The sequence below is a fragment of the Delphinus delphis genome, chromosome 17 (genome assembly GCF_949987515.2).
Source record: "Delphinus delphis chromosome 17, mDelDel1.2, whole genome shotgun sequence".
Lineage (NCBI taxonomy): Eukaryota > Metazoa > Chordata > Mammalia > Artiodactyla > Delphinidae > Delphinus > Delphinus delphis.
In genome coordinates, this window is record NC_082699.1 from 30,721,770 (window position 1) to 30,739,344 (window position 17,575).

Sequence of the window (17,575 nt, forward strand, 5' to 3'; positions counted from 1 at the left end):
CAAAACAAGATGCAAAAGATAGTAGAGGTTTCAAAGTTGTGGAGTTTTATCTCTTCAGTGAAGTCAGGAAAGATAAAGAAGGAAAAGGTGGAATTCAAAGTGGAGAGAACAGCATGAGCCAAACTATGGGTAAGGGATGGCAAGTATTTGGATGGTTTCAGCTATAAAAATATATACTGGTGAAAAGCTTGAAAATCAAGTTAAAAACAGATTTTGGCAGGTCTTCATGTAAAATCTTTGTCTTTATAGAGAAATGATACAATTCAAACTCTAATTTGAGAAGATCGTTCTGTCATAGATAGTCTGAGAGAGGTTGTGTTAGGAAAGGAGATTGAGAAAGGAAGAAGTAATGAACCTTAAATAGGACAAGAATGTCAAGGAAAAATCAGATGCCAGTAATTCTGCAGAAGTAGAACTCATAGACTTGGCAAATGTCTAACGGGGACATGTGAAGCAAAGGGAGAAGGAGAAGTCCAAGACCAACTGGTGTTTTCTTGGATATGTAACCAAGAAAATTTAGTGCCATTAATAAATTAGATAATTTGGGATGAAGTTTGTTTACTTTGATGGGAGAAAAATGATGGTGATGGGTTTTATGCTTAGTAGATTGAATCTTGGAAGCTAAAGAAAAATTCAGATTAATTTGTCCAGCAAGTGGCTGGAAATTGTGAATCTGGATTTCATGAGATATCCCATCCACAAAGCCAAAGCCATGCTTATGGATAAGGGTCCATGAAAGAGTGTAAAATAAAAGAGGTTAAGAACATATAGGGGCTGAATCCAATGTTCATTTCTCAGTCCTCTGTTTTTTGTGGACCCATTAGTAACTATTAGTATAGTTAAATACTTCATTTTGGGGGTTTTGTTTTTAGTCTTTAACAGCAATTTTTCTTTGAGATAAAACTTACATAGAGTAAAATGCATACATCTTAAGTGTGCAGATCAATAATTTTTGCATATGTCTATACCTATCTAGTCATCAACCGCATCATGAATGAGAACATTACTAACAGTACAGAAAGATGCCCAAAATGGGATCCTAATCCCCCTAGACCAGTTCTATTTGCAGGAAACAGCAACTCCAATCTTTCTGGCTCCCTCTTTCCCTCTCACCTCTCAGCTGTTCCACCACAGCCTGTTGGCTGGACTTGCAGAGTCCATCCCTAAGGCAACCACTTTTTGCCATCATCATTGCTTCCATCCTGGCCCAAGTCACCATCTTCTTTGCCTGTTATTGACTGAAGTGGCTTCCTTCCTAATTGGTCTCCCTGCTTCCACCCTTGCCCCATTACAGTCCTTTGCTTACAACCCTCCAGCGGCTTCCCATCTCATCGTAAAGCTTTGCTCCTTTCAGTACCCCTAAGGCTCCATAAGACATGACCCAAATACTGCCTCCATGGACACATCCACCCCTCTCCTCCTTGCTCTTTCTGCTGTAGCTGCAATGGCCCCCTTGCTGTTCCTTACAACACACCATGCTTGTTCCTCCTCCGGGCCTTTGCACTGGCTCTTCCTTCAGATGTGCACATAGCCCACTCGCTCAATTTTTCTTACCTCTACTCAGATGGCACCTGATTATAAATACCCTACTGTTCCAAACATCCCCATCTTATCCCTGGACCCTGATTTCCTTCATCAAACCTATGACCTGACATACTATTTGTTGCTCATTGTGCTGAATGACTTTTTAGTCACTGATTCAGCCCTGACACCTAAAATTCCTGGGATGTCGTCAGATCTCAATATCATTGAATGAACAAATGAATGGATTGTGGATGCATATATAGATGATGAAGGATATTTCTATCTTTCTACCTACTTTGTCAGTTCCATTAAGTTTTACACTGCATGAAAAGAAAAGAACATATGGGGGAATTATATAAGCTCAAAGAACCAGTTTAAAAAGTTAGATATGGTGGAGGGAAATCCTCTAAACTCTAATGTCTAGAAGCCAACATTTAACTGAGGGCCGACTATGAACTTGATACTGTATCAGGCTCTGGGTATGGAAGACAGGTGAGAAATAAATAGGTCCCACCCTCAAGGAGCTGTCTAGGAAAAGTATGAATAGCAGAGTAACTATCAGTATTAAATATTGCTAAGAAGCCAAGTAAGATAGAGAATTAGGAAGAGTGGGTTAAGTAATAAATATATCATTTACATTGAAGAAATTTTACATCAAGTGCATGGTGAGAAGTACAAATAAATAATAAGAAGTAAAAAATTGAGTTAGGAAGATATGAAAGGAGTGACTTTATAAATTTTTCTTTCAAGGAATAGAGCAATTAAAGGAGAGAGACAGACAAGGGGGGGGGGCAGAGGGGAGGAGAAGGAGGAAGAAGTGGGAAGGGAGAGCTAATGATACACCATGTGGTAACTAAATTGAAGAAATGATGGTGTATCAAACTGGGTTGAAGTTATGCCTATTCAATACTTTTTATAAAAGGTTTAAAGTATGCAAACACTGCTCACTGCAATAAATTATATTTGTGTTTCTATAGTATGCTAGGTGTGTTATTAGGTTCTCAATACCCCTATTTGGATTTTTATTTTTCTAAACAATATACTATTCTAATTTGGTCTTTGGTTGTAAGATAAGTGATATAATAGTGTATTTTCATATTATATAAATTAATGATTCAGATATTAAAAAAACAATTCTACTAGGTGAGATTAATTGTTATAGCTTTTTTTCTCTTTGATAATAAAAACAAGGGAGATTCATTCTTGGATTCAACCTGATATTTATGGTCACACATCCTTAATAGCCTTATAAAAATAAAGGCTATCTTTTATTTAAAAGCTTCTACAAATAAAAATAAACTATACTGTTAATTGACTAAATCTTGTAGGTTTTTGTATGCTGACATGTTCCAAAAGTACAACTCTTATCTGAGTATTTCTTTAAACTCTTTGAGAAAGATCTCCAAATTTCCAAGGATTCAGCCTAGATGCAGATTTCAAAGACTTAATATAAACAGTCCTCTGTCCTTCTAGTCTGTTTATTACTTCAGACAATTAAATTTCTGTGATTATCTTAGTTGCTCTGCTTCAGAGCTCCTCTTTTCTGTGTGCATTAAAGTTTATAATATTAAATTATTTGTGCACAGATGAACCTTAATTTTTGCATGAGAGAACACATTTTCTTTTATTCCCAATATGCTTTCCTAATTCTTCTTAAAATTCAGATGATCTTTTAGAACTATTGATACATATTAGATTTGCTTTCTAGGAAACACTTGTTCAAGCACTTGGTTACATGTACCTATTTGATATTCTAAGAAAATAATTTATTAAAATATTAAGTATGAAAATGTTTATCCTTACTCTTGTTTTCTCTCTGTGAGTCAGTTCTCTATTCATGGCCACCCTTTACTATAGTCCTATCATTTAAAGAAAAAGAAGGAGGAAAAAAATCCTTAAATAGGATACTGCCAAAGACTTTTGATATCAATATTAACTCCTTTGATTAAATTTAGGACTTTAATCAATAAATTATACTCACTTATCCAAAATGTAATTTTTATTTTTGTCAAGTGGTAATGAAATCTTAACATATCCTATGTTCATGGGCACTTGCCTGAAATACATTTGATATAGTAATATTTCTTGCTTCTGTCCTTGGTCACAGTCATAGGCATCTAGGTAGCAGTTAAACAATTCTCCAGTTGACGTGGCCATTTTAATATACTTACTATTTCAGGCAAACACACACAGGAGATTTTGGCCTAAATTACTTTAGAGTTTGTACTTTATGTTTTATATCAATTAGGAAGACATAGATAGCAAAACCTACTGCTATATATCACCATAAATGTATGTATATCATCACTGAGTAAACCACAATGTCTATGAACCATTTTTCTGTTCTCTTATTTATTGACAGTTTTTTTTTTAAATTACAACACAATGAATTGATGGTAAGTACAGAAGATGCAATAGTATAAAAAGCCATTTAACCCTTCCCTAGGTTAAGACACTTACAGCAGAAAAAAATGGCCCCACCCAAAATCCCCTTCTTGAATGAAAATGAAATAAATATAAATTAATAAATATAAAACAAATCACTGCACAGCCCTTAACTCTTTGATTGCCATGGCAAGAACCATGCTGATGATTCTAGCTTGTGACATTTGTGTAGTTAAAGGTTGCCGTAGCAGTCAAAGGGTTATAGCATTGTAAACATAAGTACTTTGTGGAAAAGTTCAGTCATGTTAATGGTCTACAGCGATGAGATTAATATTATGATCCCTTGACCTTTACTGACGAAACATTATAAGGAGTTAAAGAGATAGTAGCTTGGTGAGCTGTTACATAGACTAGTCAACCATTTTATTTAACAATGTGCTATGAGGCCTTGATTTACCAATAAAGGACAACTTGTGAATAATAAACACTGTTCAATGCATTGATCAATAAATCAATGAAAAAATTAATTTAAGCACCACAAAATTTTGCCTGATTATATCTGACAGTCATAATACACTTTAGCACCATTTATTTAGCTTTATATTTGTACACAAACAAGCTTTGTGTTTGTCAATAGAAGCTATCTGAAACAAACAAATTATATATATATATATATATATATATATATATATATATGCCAGATTTAAGATGGTATAAATGTATAGAAACCTGTGTGGGCAAAAAAAATCACTAACAACTTGCAAACCTTAGAACTCATTCAGCAAATAAGTGTGTTATTTTTTTCTTTCCTTGCACACAGAAGACTACATATTATCAAAAATTTAATGAAATAGTGTTGAGTGTAACGTGAACAATACAGACACTTAAAGTTAGAATTTAATACTCTCTGCATATCTGAAAATATCAATAGGAATGAAAATAAAGGTAAAGTATTGTCTTAAACCAAAAGATAACAGCCTAAATATTTCATTTCCTAGTGTTTCTCTCTGCTTCATAGTTTAATGCTATTTAAGTAAAGTCTGCATTAATTTTATGCATTAAATCCTTTTAATTTCCCATAACTACAATATAGAAAAAAATGATTTTCATAAGAAGCTATAAAATGTGTATTGTTTACTCAAGAGACAACTTTTCTTTGCAATTGCTTGTATCTAATTCTGAAAGATAAATGTCTGTGCAATTTTTTAAAATATATATGGTATTTACTTGACAAACTAAATTTATGGGCACTTACCTCCCTTAATCTACCTAGTAAATATATATATACATATATATTTACTAAATATACTATATATTTCCAAATCTATATTACCAGATAGCTCATATGGATGGCATAAATTGCATTCATTATCATACTGATCCACTGTTAGAATCAAGATAATGTTAATATAGGTTACAAGTTTTAAAATATCTTGAAGATAGGTTGCTACACTGACAAAGCAGGCTATTTTCTCTATGTCAATTAGTGATTCTTTTAAAAAACCATCAGTAGACTATGGACTGGTTAGATTTTGTTTTATTAAAAAATTAAGCTCATTAAAAGTTATATTAGCACAAAATTGAACTAGTAAACTCCAGTTATTTCCCTCCTATAATATAAAAACAAGATATATTGGTTTAAAATTATATATCTAAAAAAAATATTTCAAGACTTTTAAGCCTGAAGCAAATTTTTACTGGTGAGTCTCTAAAACCCCTGAAAATAGAGGTCCACAATAGAAATGCTGATGCAGTCAAAACAAAGACAGCAAAAAGCTGCCACTATAACACCCCTTAATCTCTTATTCTCTCATTCTTTTTAATATATATGTAATTTACACATAAAGGGAAATAGACCAAAGTATTGAGGTTTTAGGCATTCATGTACTCCTGATGTACCTTAAACAAAACACTGTATTATGGTATTTACTTTCCAGTATAAATTATTTAAGATACATTCACCAAAAGCAAACTTCCTTAGCTGGCTTATCGATAGACAACAGCCTTCATACTCAGCATTTCACTTTTCTCAGGGGAATAGCTCTAGAAAAGTTAGAATCCAATGCAAGAGATTGGGAGGTGTGTGAAATTTATTGGAATTAAATCTTTGCATGAAACTTGTTAAGGAAGAAAACTGAGGGGCAAACATATTTTCAGGATACCGCATACGATATTCAATTCTGGTTTTCACAAAGGGAAGGGAAAAACAAATCTGTAAAAAAAAAGGTGGGGGCTAGGTAGAAATCGAAAGGAATGCAAATATAGGCACAGACTGCACAGAACAACACAAAATAATATATCCCTCCCAACCACCTGTATTTAGGGGTGACAGAACACAAACAAATAATTTCAGAACTGAAGGAAGAGAAAAATAAGGCACACAGAGCATACTTGTTTGGAAATAATGTTTGTTTGGAAATAAAAATGTAACTGAATTGTGAAATTTTGCATTCATGAATATATAAAGGAATAATGGATTCCACTTCATATACAAAAGAAGTGACAAAAAGAACTAAAAATCTAATTTTACACAGGCAATAGTATATACTAAAGAGCTGTGAGAAGATAATAAAAATGTGGCCTCTGTGATATTTCAGTGGTAGCAAAACTATGACATTGATTTAAGGATTGAATCATTCATTCAAGTAGAGTATATTTTACCTTTGCAACTGGGTTGTCAGTATATAGAGTCGGAACAAGATCAAATTGGCATTACATAAGAGCAAATGAAACGTGTTCTAGTAACTTGTCAAATGGACAGCTCACACCAGGCTTTATTCATCTATATCTTGGCAAGGCAGGCCAACATAGAAACATACATTCAAATAAAGATGGCAAGTACAAGCAGCACCATATCCTATCCTAGGAAAAAGCATCGTAACATGCAGTCACTGAAGCTTCATCATGTATGAGGCATGTATAAAAAGGCCTGTGTCCAAAAGTATTTCTCCTGGGATCCAATCTAGCTACAGACCAAGTGCTATAGAAATGTTTATATTGTGAGTGATATTTGTTCATGGATAAAAACAAGTGGATAAGATACTCAAGAAATGTCTTTGTAAATCAAAAAGTTAATCATTTCATTCATGTTCACCATTTTCTCCTTCTGGTTTTTCTATATAAGAGTTAATAACATCTTGCTTTGAAGCTAAGTGGCCTAACATAATGCAATTTTCATATTTATATTTAATTGATTTTCTTCTTCCTTCTTAATGGCATATAAATCCAGCTCTATAGCAGAGCACATGGCAAAGTTATGTGAATCAGCAAAACATCCTAGTTTATGATGCGTTTGTCCTACACTGTCCAGTATGCTCTTGAACATAAGGATTCATTGAGTGCAAACTTGAACATTATTCCCAGTCCAATGTTAGTATAAGACTCATTTTAAGACATGCTGCTCTTTAAACTGAAAAAGCATAGAATCGTCATAAATCTTCAGAATTATCTCCCATACTTTTTTATACTTATTATGCACTAACCATGAGTTACTGGCTATGCCTTCATTTTCCTTAAGAGCTTTAGTTATGAGTGCCTGAGGTGCTGCATTACAGCACTCATGATCTTATACCCTTACTTAGTATAAAGAATTAGCATTGTTCTAAAAAATAATGCATGACATGTCCAGTTATAAGCTCACAGTTGTGTTTAAAAATTGAAAGCTGATACTTCAGTATCCTACCAGGAAATTGACAAAAATTTTGCAATATCACATGTTTTTCACTCAATTTCTGTGAATTTGTCAAATCAGTGCTCATTCTTAGGCTTTATATACTATTGGTTTAAATTTCCAAGTAGATATATGTATAAAATGTGGGAAGAGATATTTGCAATTGGATGTTATTAATCTGACCTGGAAAATATCAGAATCATTTCAAAATTACACCAAAGTAAACAAATGAAAAATGATTTGAGTAGTACATGAAAGACAACGGTTACAATTAGATGAGACTAAAACACTAAGGCAACTTCTTTGCTACTCTGCCAAGTGTTTTGTGTTACATAATTATTGAGGTAAATTTCTATCCTAGGGACATGGCTTTTCTCAGGAGATTCTAACATTATATAGATCTTTCCAATTGAGGTTACTGAATATCTAACTTTGACATTTTTAGCCTAGAAGGCAATGCATGAGTATCAGATGTGTTTATGCAGGGTAACAGCTAATGACCACTGTCTAATTATATACATTGATATATCACATACTTGTCACTAGTGTGAAGAGCCTGAAGTTGCATTGTTCTACTATTTTTATACTTGCTAAAGTAAATTTTCCAGTTGTATTAAGGAGTGCTATATGATGTTTTATATTTTACAAAAGACTCATATTTCCTCTTCTTTAATTTTCATAATATATGATAAAGTTAACATTTAGAATTCATATTTATCATGTGGTGCTATGCCTGGTTGCTGCATTCTTTATTATGAAGTTTTTCTGATATTTAGGAAGTTCTAATTTTTTAAATATAACTTCTCTGATGTAACTATGGTTCCCTACTAGGCAACATAGACTCTGTAACATAGATACATATGTTCTGGCAGTTATAAACTGTGATCACAATAAATCAATCAGGAAGGTGCATGAGATACAATGAAACGGTTAGATTTTCTAGTATTATTGTCATGAAACCTTGTGATATCATAAGATTGTACTCATGACTACTTATAATGGCTTATCTGAATTTAACATTTTTGGTTTAGATGGCATGTTCTGTTTAACATCTGATATTTTGGAACGTGTTCTTGAGAGAATCAAAAATTCAATCAACTCTGTGCTGTGTTTGCTGAAAAAGATTTCACCACCAGCCATGAGGTTGTTTCAGTATATGTTACAGTCTCACAGACTCAATACTATCAGTAAGCTACTGCCTTTATTAGTTTTTGGAAATAATTCCAAAATTTAAAAAGAAAAGGATTATTTTAATGAATTTTGTGTTAACTCAGTCTATTTGATTATAACATCCATTCCTTTTCCGGTAGCACACTGAATTTAGTCAATATGGCCACATTGCTTATTCTACTATAAGATCCACAAAGTGTGAGTGTGTATTTGTAGCATACTAGAGATAACAGCATAATATGTAGAAGTGGAAAGTATTATATTAGTTTCCCTAGGATCCCATATATACACATCATCCATGTATTGGAAATACCAGTGAAGTTGGGCAATGTCCTCATCCACCACATTGTGTTTTTTAAATCACCCACAGAAAGTGAATAAAAACAAGTATCTAGTATATGAAACACACAAATTATATGTCAATAGAAAAAGATTACAAGCAATCTGAATAGTAAAAGTAACACTTGCTTGTTTCAGTAAATCAGTCTCTATCCTTTATTACTCAGTAATTATTTTTTGTAAATTATTACTTAGTAATTTATTACATCTGATTCAGAAAAGTCTTGCCCTCTGATTTATAACAGAAGTTGTCTTTGCTAGTATCATATAATGTTCTCTAATTTATGCACGTTACCTTTGCGATTGTAAAGAGCATCTGTATTCACCTGTTCTGATGCCATGTCAGAAGACACTTTGTTCTGAAACAGGTCAGTAGTTAAATTCACAACCTCTTCCACAGATCTGATGTGGTTTAACTGCTTTGTAGAGAACACAGACTGATTGGCTGTTTAATACTTCATTCAGTCCAGTTAATAATATATAGAAAAATAATATTTGGCTAAAATTATAATATAGTTAATTTATGTAAGAAACATTACCTTGTTTACATTTATATTTATATTAAAGTAATGAGAAATAATGAAACAGAAGGTGAATTATTTTTTGTCATTGTGAATGTGTTTTCATTTCAATTTAGGAAACCCTAGGTCTGAACTTTCCATGCTATCAGTGATAGAATGTTGAAAAATATTTGATATGTTGTTTATCTCTATTGATACTGAACTTGTACATTATATTGTTTTATTTATTATTCACCTTGTTCTTGAATCACTATTCTTATGTGCTAGACCAATTAGTCACTCTCCCTTTCACTATTCCATTAGGATTGACATTTTTTCCCCAAACCCCAAGTGGAAGAGAAGTAGTAACCATACAAAGTGCCTGGCATAAAATAGGCAAATAGAATCCCAATGTTTGTGATTATGCTGTACTTAATATTTTCTTATCTCTTGTAGTCTCACAACCTGAAAATTTAAATGTTCTAATAAACAGAGAAACCATATATGCCTTTTCTTATCACATAAATCTCATCTCATATTGAGGAAAATATGGCCCAACACTTATCTATGACATTTCCAGAATTCAAGCATAATGACAGAGTCTTTCCCTTCTTAATGCTATCGTTATTTTCTAGCCCTTATATATTTATAGTCTTCTGATGAATCAGGATATTGTGACAAATGAGTAAAGAGGCAAAAGATTGCTTCTTTAGTTTCTTTCTCATTTTAGAGGAAAAAAAAAAATCAATTTTCGGTGCAGGTTGATGGAATTCCTCAATGATTTACATATGTCCCCAAATGACATGGTTACTCATTTCAATCTTCAGCAAAATACAATTTCCAGTCTTTTTTTTTTTTTTCTTGGCATCAGGCCCTAAAAAGATTAAACCCTCCCACAGGCAAACATTGTATAAATGAGCTTATGTATATAGTTCTCGCTCCATGCTCAGTAGAAGCGACTCTTTATAATACCAGCATTGTCTAGAATGGAAGCACTGAAATAAAGCTACAGGGCTAATTCTTGTCCTCTCCCCTTGCTTTCTTGGCCTTCACACACATAATCTCCAACATCTTGTCAAAATACAGTCTGCATTGCATAATGTTTTGCTGTAAAGCCATTAGCCAGTACTTTTTTTAACTATCCTTTTTTCTTAGCCTTACTTTATGTTCAGGTTGTAAGAAATAACAATCTGCAAGGATTTGCAACATGCCTTCCATGATTACAAAATATTTTCCCCAACCAAAACATAAACATGTAGTTTAACTGAGAGGCATTCTAATTTTCATGCTATGTTGAGTATAAATACAAATTCAAGGCAGCCAAACCAACCATTTCCAAATAAGAATGTATACCTACACTCATTAAAATCATCTGGAAATGTGTATTATTAGCAAATGAGTAAGAAATTTTCACTAGTATAAAATTCCTGCTTTATATAAAAGCCACACTGGCCTTTCAAGTATTTTGAGTTTTTTTTCTCCCCATAGTTCTATATTTGTACTAAAATGATGAATTTAGACTTGAAATTATATTAAAGGAAAATTAAAAGTCACTTCTACCTATACGGCATTTTTAAAGTGTGCGTGTAAAGAGCAAAGTGTCCATCTGCAGATCCACCATCAACACTCCTCTCTCCACTCTAAGGAAACAGCTCATGCTTACTAGGTTTTTAGAGAACAATTAACACTTCAATGGAGAAGCAACACAAGACTTCCTCTGTTTGTGCCAGTTTGCAAGTTAAAGGTCAAAGGGCAAAGACATAGAACAGGACTCTTCAAGGAAAATTTTCACAGAAGACAATGTTTAAGTTTTTGTTAATGACAGTCAACAGATCAATAATCAACTTCAAGGCAAGCTGTTCATTGTTTCAAAAGCTAATCCCCTCAAAAGCTGGCTTTCACACAAAGCCAATGTCTGACTCATGGGGTGCATTCGTTCTGACCATCTCTAATAAGTTCACAGCCCAGTGGCTGTAAAGCCTTTCACTGCAAGAAGCAGCGCCTAAAAATCAATTAAGAGGTCTGTCAGTTGCTGACTTTTCTCTAGGAAAAAAATATTGATACAAACCTGCTCTGCAGGTCACCTGAAAATGACAATACTGCTGTTAGGACAAATTACACTCAACAATGAAATGCTTTGGTGGTCTCTTGGCTCTGTCAGCTATCAAATGGACGGCTAAATGCCAGAAGCCACACTAACCCTTTGAGAACTATGGTTGACATGCGATAGATAGCTAATACACTGGAGGATATTCATGCAATCTCAGAGTCATCATTTTAATTCATTCTTTAGATGGCAATGCTAGCGGCGTCTTCCACGGCAAATTGAGTTTTCATGCAATGGATTTTAAAACAGAAATTGTGTTGTGTGTTGTGCCTAACAACAACAACAAAAAAGACAGGCTGTTATAATCAGTTGTTCAAATAAAATTTCACTCTTACAAGATATTTAATAAAATACCTTTTTATTTGCCAGAAAATTTTTGGCAAGTAACATCATTTCTGTTTGTTATAAATGCATTTATGTAGTAGTGTGAATCAACTAAAAATTACATGGGGTTATAGGATATCTGTTTTAAAAACCTGAACTTCTTAAACCTGTGCCTGTTTTTACCATTGCCCAGTTCAATAATTTACCAGATCATAAGACTCTGAAAGCTGATTTGATAGTTCTCAAAGGGTTACACCAATGTATTACTAGTGTCACATATCCTTATAAAATAACTGTCACTTTAAACCACTTTAAAGACATACTGCTTTTTGCTCCACTTATAATGAATATTCCTGACAGACCCATGGAAGGCCTGGGGCAGTGGCCTAATACAACTTGGGGAGATTATCACAATGATGTAGGGGTAAGGTGGCAGGAAGGGGTTTAGAAACACTTCAAAACAATTAAAATGTCCCATTTGAATATAGCTGTGCATATAAATGTGATGAAACATTGAGAACATAGCTGAGAACAGCTGTATAAAATGAAAAATGGATGTAGTATTAAGGCTGTTACAATATTGCAGATATTTTGGCCCCTTGTTTGTTGGAAAATGGCTGTCCCAACAGTCTAAAGTCCTGCATGTGTATTCCAGGTCTCCCACCTGACAAAAACGAAGCATAGGAGACTGTCCATAGCAGTCAGAGAACTATCTTCTTTGGAGACAAAGCTGTTTTGGGTCTTCACACTTTCCTGAACGTTCAATTGTGGGTATTTTGTTTAACCTTTTCTTTTTCCTTGCTGTAAAGCAAAAATTTGTGGGTTTTCCATTTTGCTTTTTTCCCCCAGAAATGGGCTCAGACATCAGAAAAAAACATATTAGAAACCTTTAAGAAGAATCTTTTCTTCTTTTTCCTCTTTAGGTAATCCTGAAAATTTACTGGGCATTGAGCGTGCAGAAGAAAGGCCTAGAACTGAATGACAAAAAAAGACAAAGGACTGAAGAACGGCAGGTACTGTGCATCATGGAAGCTTCCCCATGAGTGCGTTTCCATTCATGTGCAGGACCAGCAACCCTCTGGGTTTGAAAGGTCAGCCCCAAATCAGGCTGCCACAAGCCTGCTCCTAGCTAGGAAACAGCATAACAGCTCTTGTCTTGAATCTCAAGTTATCACAAACTCCTAGAAAAGAAAGAAAGGAAAAATCCCTACATCACACCCACTCTTGCATAGAGCGTTTACAGTACAGTATGTGGCGGGGTGTTCCTTTCCTCTTGAACTGGAACACAGTGTAAACCAATACAAGGAGGCATAAGGCCAAGATGCAGGGAATGACAATAGCTATGGCTTTCACAGTGCTGGCTGTGTTGTCCAGTTTGATGACAATGTCTACATCATCTGGTGGGCTGTGTCCTTCTTTATCTCTGTCTGTTGGTCCGTCACAGCCCATAAAATCCTTGAGGATGGATCTGGGATATCCAGGTTCTACCTTGAGTATCTGGTTGTTGAATTTCCAATACTCCTTTCCTTTGTAGAAATACGTAAAGCCTGGTGGGGGGAAAACACACACACACAGGAACCACTTATTTGTAAAAGTGTATATGTATAGAAATTTAATTAAATAGGATACTTAAAAGATGTATGTTAAAGCCACTCAATTTTTGTAGGAAAACACTATTCCCAGATCAGCTGTCTATTGAAATGGATCTGGCACTTGTCCTCCAGAAACTGCGCCCTCAAATGCCTAGGGAAAGCTCAGCTGAAAGAGAGAAATAATATTTGCACAGAGTTGTTGAAAGACCATGCTTTATACATCTACTCTTAGTCTACACTGCAAAGAGAACTTCCTACTGTTGCTCGCTTATAGGATTGCTGGTACAGAATTACACATTAGTGTGAGAATATCAATCTGTATTGAAAGATGCCGAAACAGCCTTATAAACAGAAGCCCTGTTTGCCCTCATGCAGCTATTGAGGACATTGCGCAATATATCATAAGGAGGCGTCTCCATGAAACACCTCAAAGGAAATTTCTAATCATCTTAGCATCAGGAATAGTTGTACTCCTCCTAAGGAACAAGTTTGTTTTTGTCATTTGGAAAAGAAATCACAAGAAATCATAAATCACGAAACTAAAGGTGATTTCCTTTGTATGCTAAGAATTTTAATAAATATGTATTTATTGTATTTTGTGCAGTAACCTTTTTCAGCTCTAGGTCATGCCCATTTTGTCTCTTCTTTTGTCCTCATTTTTTAACTTTCTTATTTACTTAGCTTATGTTAAATTTTTATCACCTAGCTACATTTTACAGAAATTCTAAAGCTATTGTTAATCCTTTTAGAGTAAAAGATGAATAGAGTATAAATAAATCTATAATTCTATCTTTAATACTTCCAACTAACATATATTTCATGGGGGAGGAGGTAGTATGTAGAAGGCTCAAGTAACTTAGCAACACATATGATTTATGTTCCAAAACATTATGGATGCAGATAATAGATTTGTAAACTTGTGATAATTAAACTATAAATATGTGTTTTTCTTAGAACTATTCTCTTAACTTTTGTTTTTTTTTCCTGGGAGCAAGCCCAGGTTTTTCTTTCTGTCCATATCTCTTTCATGTCAAGTTTCTTTGTGACTTTGAGATAAAATTCAAGAAAATAAGAAATGTTTTAATATTATAATTACTTAAAAACTATATTTTGGGAGATGTCTAATTTTGAATAGTATGCCTATTTTTGAGTTAATAATCATAAATGAGGGTTTTTCCCCTTCATTATTGAGTACTTATTATGGAAGAATCACTGTGTTAAAAACTTAGTAAATGGGGCTTCCCTGGTGGCGCAGTGGTTGACAGTCCACCTGCCGATGCAGGAGCCTGTGCTCTGCAACGGGAGAGGCCCGCGTACCGCAAAAAAAAAACAACTTAATAAATGACATCTTTTAATCCTCATAAACACTCTGTCAGGTAGAATTAGCTACCTATACTTTTCAGGCAAAGATACTGAAGCTCAGATAAAATGATATGCCCTAGTCATGTTGAAAAAAGGATTTAAATCTTGGTCTAGCTTTAGAACCTGAATCTTAATGATTTTTCTAAGGCCAGGTCCTTTAGAGATTTTTGTCTTTTCACAAATACTCCTTGGTTCAACATCACAGGTGGTGATAGACAGCACTCCTAAATCAATAACAACAAAAAACTCTGACATCTCTCAAAAACTTTCAGCTAGGATAGACCATCACTTCAGGTCACTTCATTCTAGAAATCATTCTGTTCAATGCCATGAAAATCAGCTATTGCTTTTAGTTTTGAAGGGCAGTTTTTCAATCAGAACAACTTGCCAAGTGAAAACAGGTGTATGTAGATTCAAATTTTTCTGCATGCAGGAAGTTGGTATTTGATCACGCTAATGAACTCCAACGTAATTACCCAACAAGCTTGGATAAACAAACGTCGAGGGCCTGCCAAATAAAGTGCATTAGATGATTATAGTTGAATAATGGCATTGATCTAGAATGAAACAGACCTTCCAGACAGGTGAATGTACTTCTTATATTTGTAAACTGGAAACCAACAGCTGGAAATGTCCTCATCTTTAATGTTTAGTCAAAGCTAATTACTAAGAAACTACTGGGTATCACATAAAAATTCAGAAGTTTCCATTTTCATATTTATCATGTCTGCAGGCCAAGTTCTATACTAACACACTCCATATACAGTAGAATTATAGTTGGCTGAATACACTTGTTAGAGGTAAGAAGTCTAGTCAGCAGGAGTTAAGAGAATAAAAGTAATTGAAAAGAAGTAGCCTAAAATCTTGGTAATAGAAATCTGTCAAACATTGATCCCGAAAAATTCATCTCATTCAATAATTTTTTAACCATTTATGAAATATTAGTGGGTTGAAGAAATGTTTATATACTCATTTTTTTTCTTTTGTGAGTAACTTTGATGTTATAATCTTGTAGATGTTATGCTTACTAAGAGTAGAAACTTCAGATGAACTCACCTGAAGTATCATTTTTGAGAAATTCTGAGGTAGAAGTCAGTTAGGCTGTAATGAATTATATGATGACTTTTTTTTTTCCTTGTATTTGATTGGTTTTCACTGGTGACTGTTCTATTGCTTAGTCCTAAAATGTAAGGAGAAATTGTCTACCATAGCTGCCTTGTTATAACTTCATAGAAGATCCTGCATGGCAGTGCCTGTGTGTTCTCTGTTTTCTACTATTGTATATTTATTAGTAAAAGTTAATTAATGTTTAACAAATGTGAATGAATAACCTGGGTCTTGTGATAATATTTGTTTGAATCCCACGTGTAGATTTTAACAGAGAGTGAGGGTCGGGGTAGAGAATTAATACACCAACAGAATCAAGAGTAAAACTATTTTAACAGGCTAAAAGTGGAGCTATAATCAGTAAAATAAAATGCAGCAGTGTTAAAGCAGAATCTTGTATTAACCTTAAAATTGCATTTTCTAAGGAGAGAATATAGAATACCTAGGAGGCAGGGCTTGACAGCAAGTAACTTAGAGATTTGAAGGTGGGTAAATGCAATGATTATTTACTACAATTTTAGTATAAGTTAAAAACTCATGCCATTGTTTGAAACACTGTCAAAAGCAAGAAGAAATAATTCATATATATATATATATATATATATGGCATAAGTTAAATATCATTTGGATTATTGTAGCTATTTTCAGGGGCTAAAAATAAAGAAGAAAATAAGAAAATTGTTAAATTAAGATGGTTACAGGTGAAAACTGGGATGATGATGGATTAGAAGCTATATTCTGAGAAACCCTAAGGTATATCTAATATGACAAAATGAAAAATCTGGCCTGACATGACAGATTGTCAATTACCTTAATGGTATAATGTAAGAAAAGATGTTTTAATTTTTCCTCTTTGGAGAGAGTGCATTAGAGAAATTCAGTGAGGCTAGAATGGTCTAGTTTCAAACCGTAGACATATAATATCACCACTTTCATGATCATGAGTAAGTTAATTAAAATGCTGTTTTCCTCATTCATAAATAATTATAAGTGAGGTAAAGAGGTATTTGTGTTGGACAATTAAATTAGATAACAAATTTATGTAGCACAACTGATAGATGGTGGGAAGTCAGTAAATTGCACCACATATTCACATTTCATTGGCCAAGGTGGCAGAATTAATATCAATAGGTATTATAGGAAGGCATATTCCACCTTAATATGAAAACATCCTTCAAAAATCTATAGCTCAATTTTAAGCTTCTGGGATTCTTTTTTTTTTTTTGAAAACTACCATAAGGAGAAGATCCCTAGGAAGAAATTCCTACCTTGGTGGAAGGGTGAAGAATTAGAGAAAACATTTCATTGCTCTATCATCTCTGATTTTATGACCATCAAGTATCATATGCATGGACTTATCCTTATAGGGAATTACTTTGAGTATATAAATTTATTTATATTTATATAAATATAAGTGTGTTTACTCAATAAATTGAACTTGATCTTCTATAAAAAACATAAGGGAAGAAGTTGTGTAAAATTTGAATTCAAGGTA

At 33.7% G+C, this 17,575-nt stretch overlaps 1 protein-coding gene across 1 annotated transcript in view; it reads right to left on the reverse strand.

Annotated features, from left to right (window-relative positions):
- Positions 1 to 13,231: 13,231 nt before the first annotated feature.
- Positions 13,232 to 17,575, reverse strand: part of MMP16 (matrix metallopeptidase 16) — a 342,254-nt gene continuing 337,910 nt past the window's right edge. The window contains exon 10 of the mRNA XM_060035200.1: positions 13,232 to 13,566. Within this exon, the coding sequence (XP_059891183.1) occupies positions 13,232 to 13,566 (335 nt within the window). The remainder of the gene's footprint in view (positions 13,567 to 17,575) is intronic.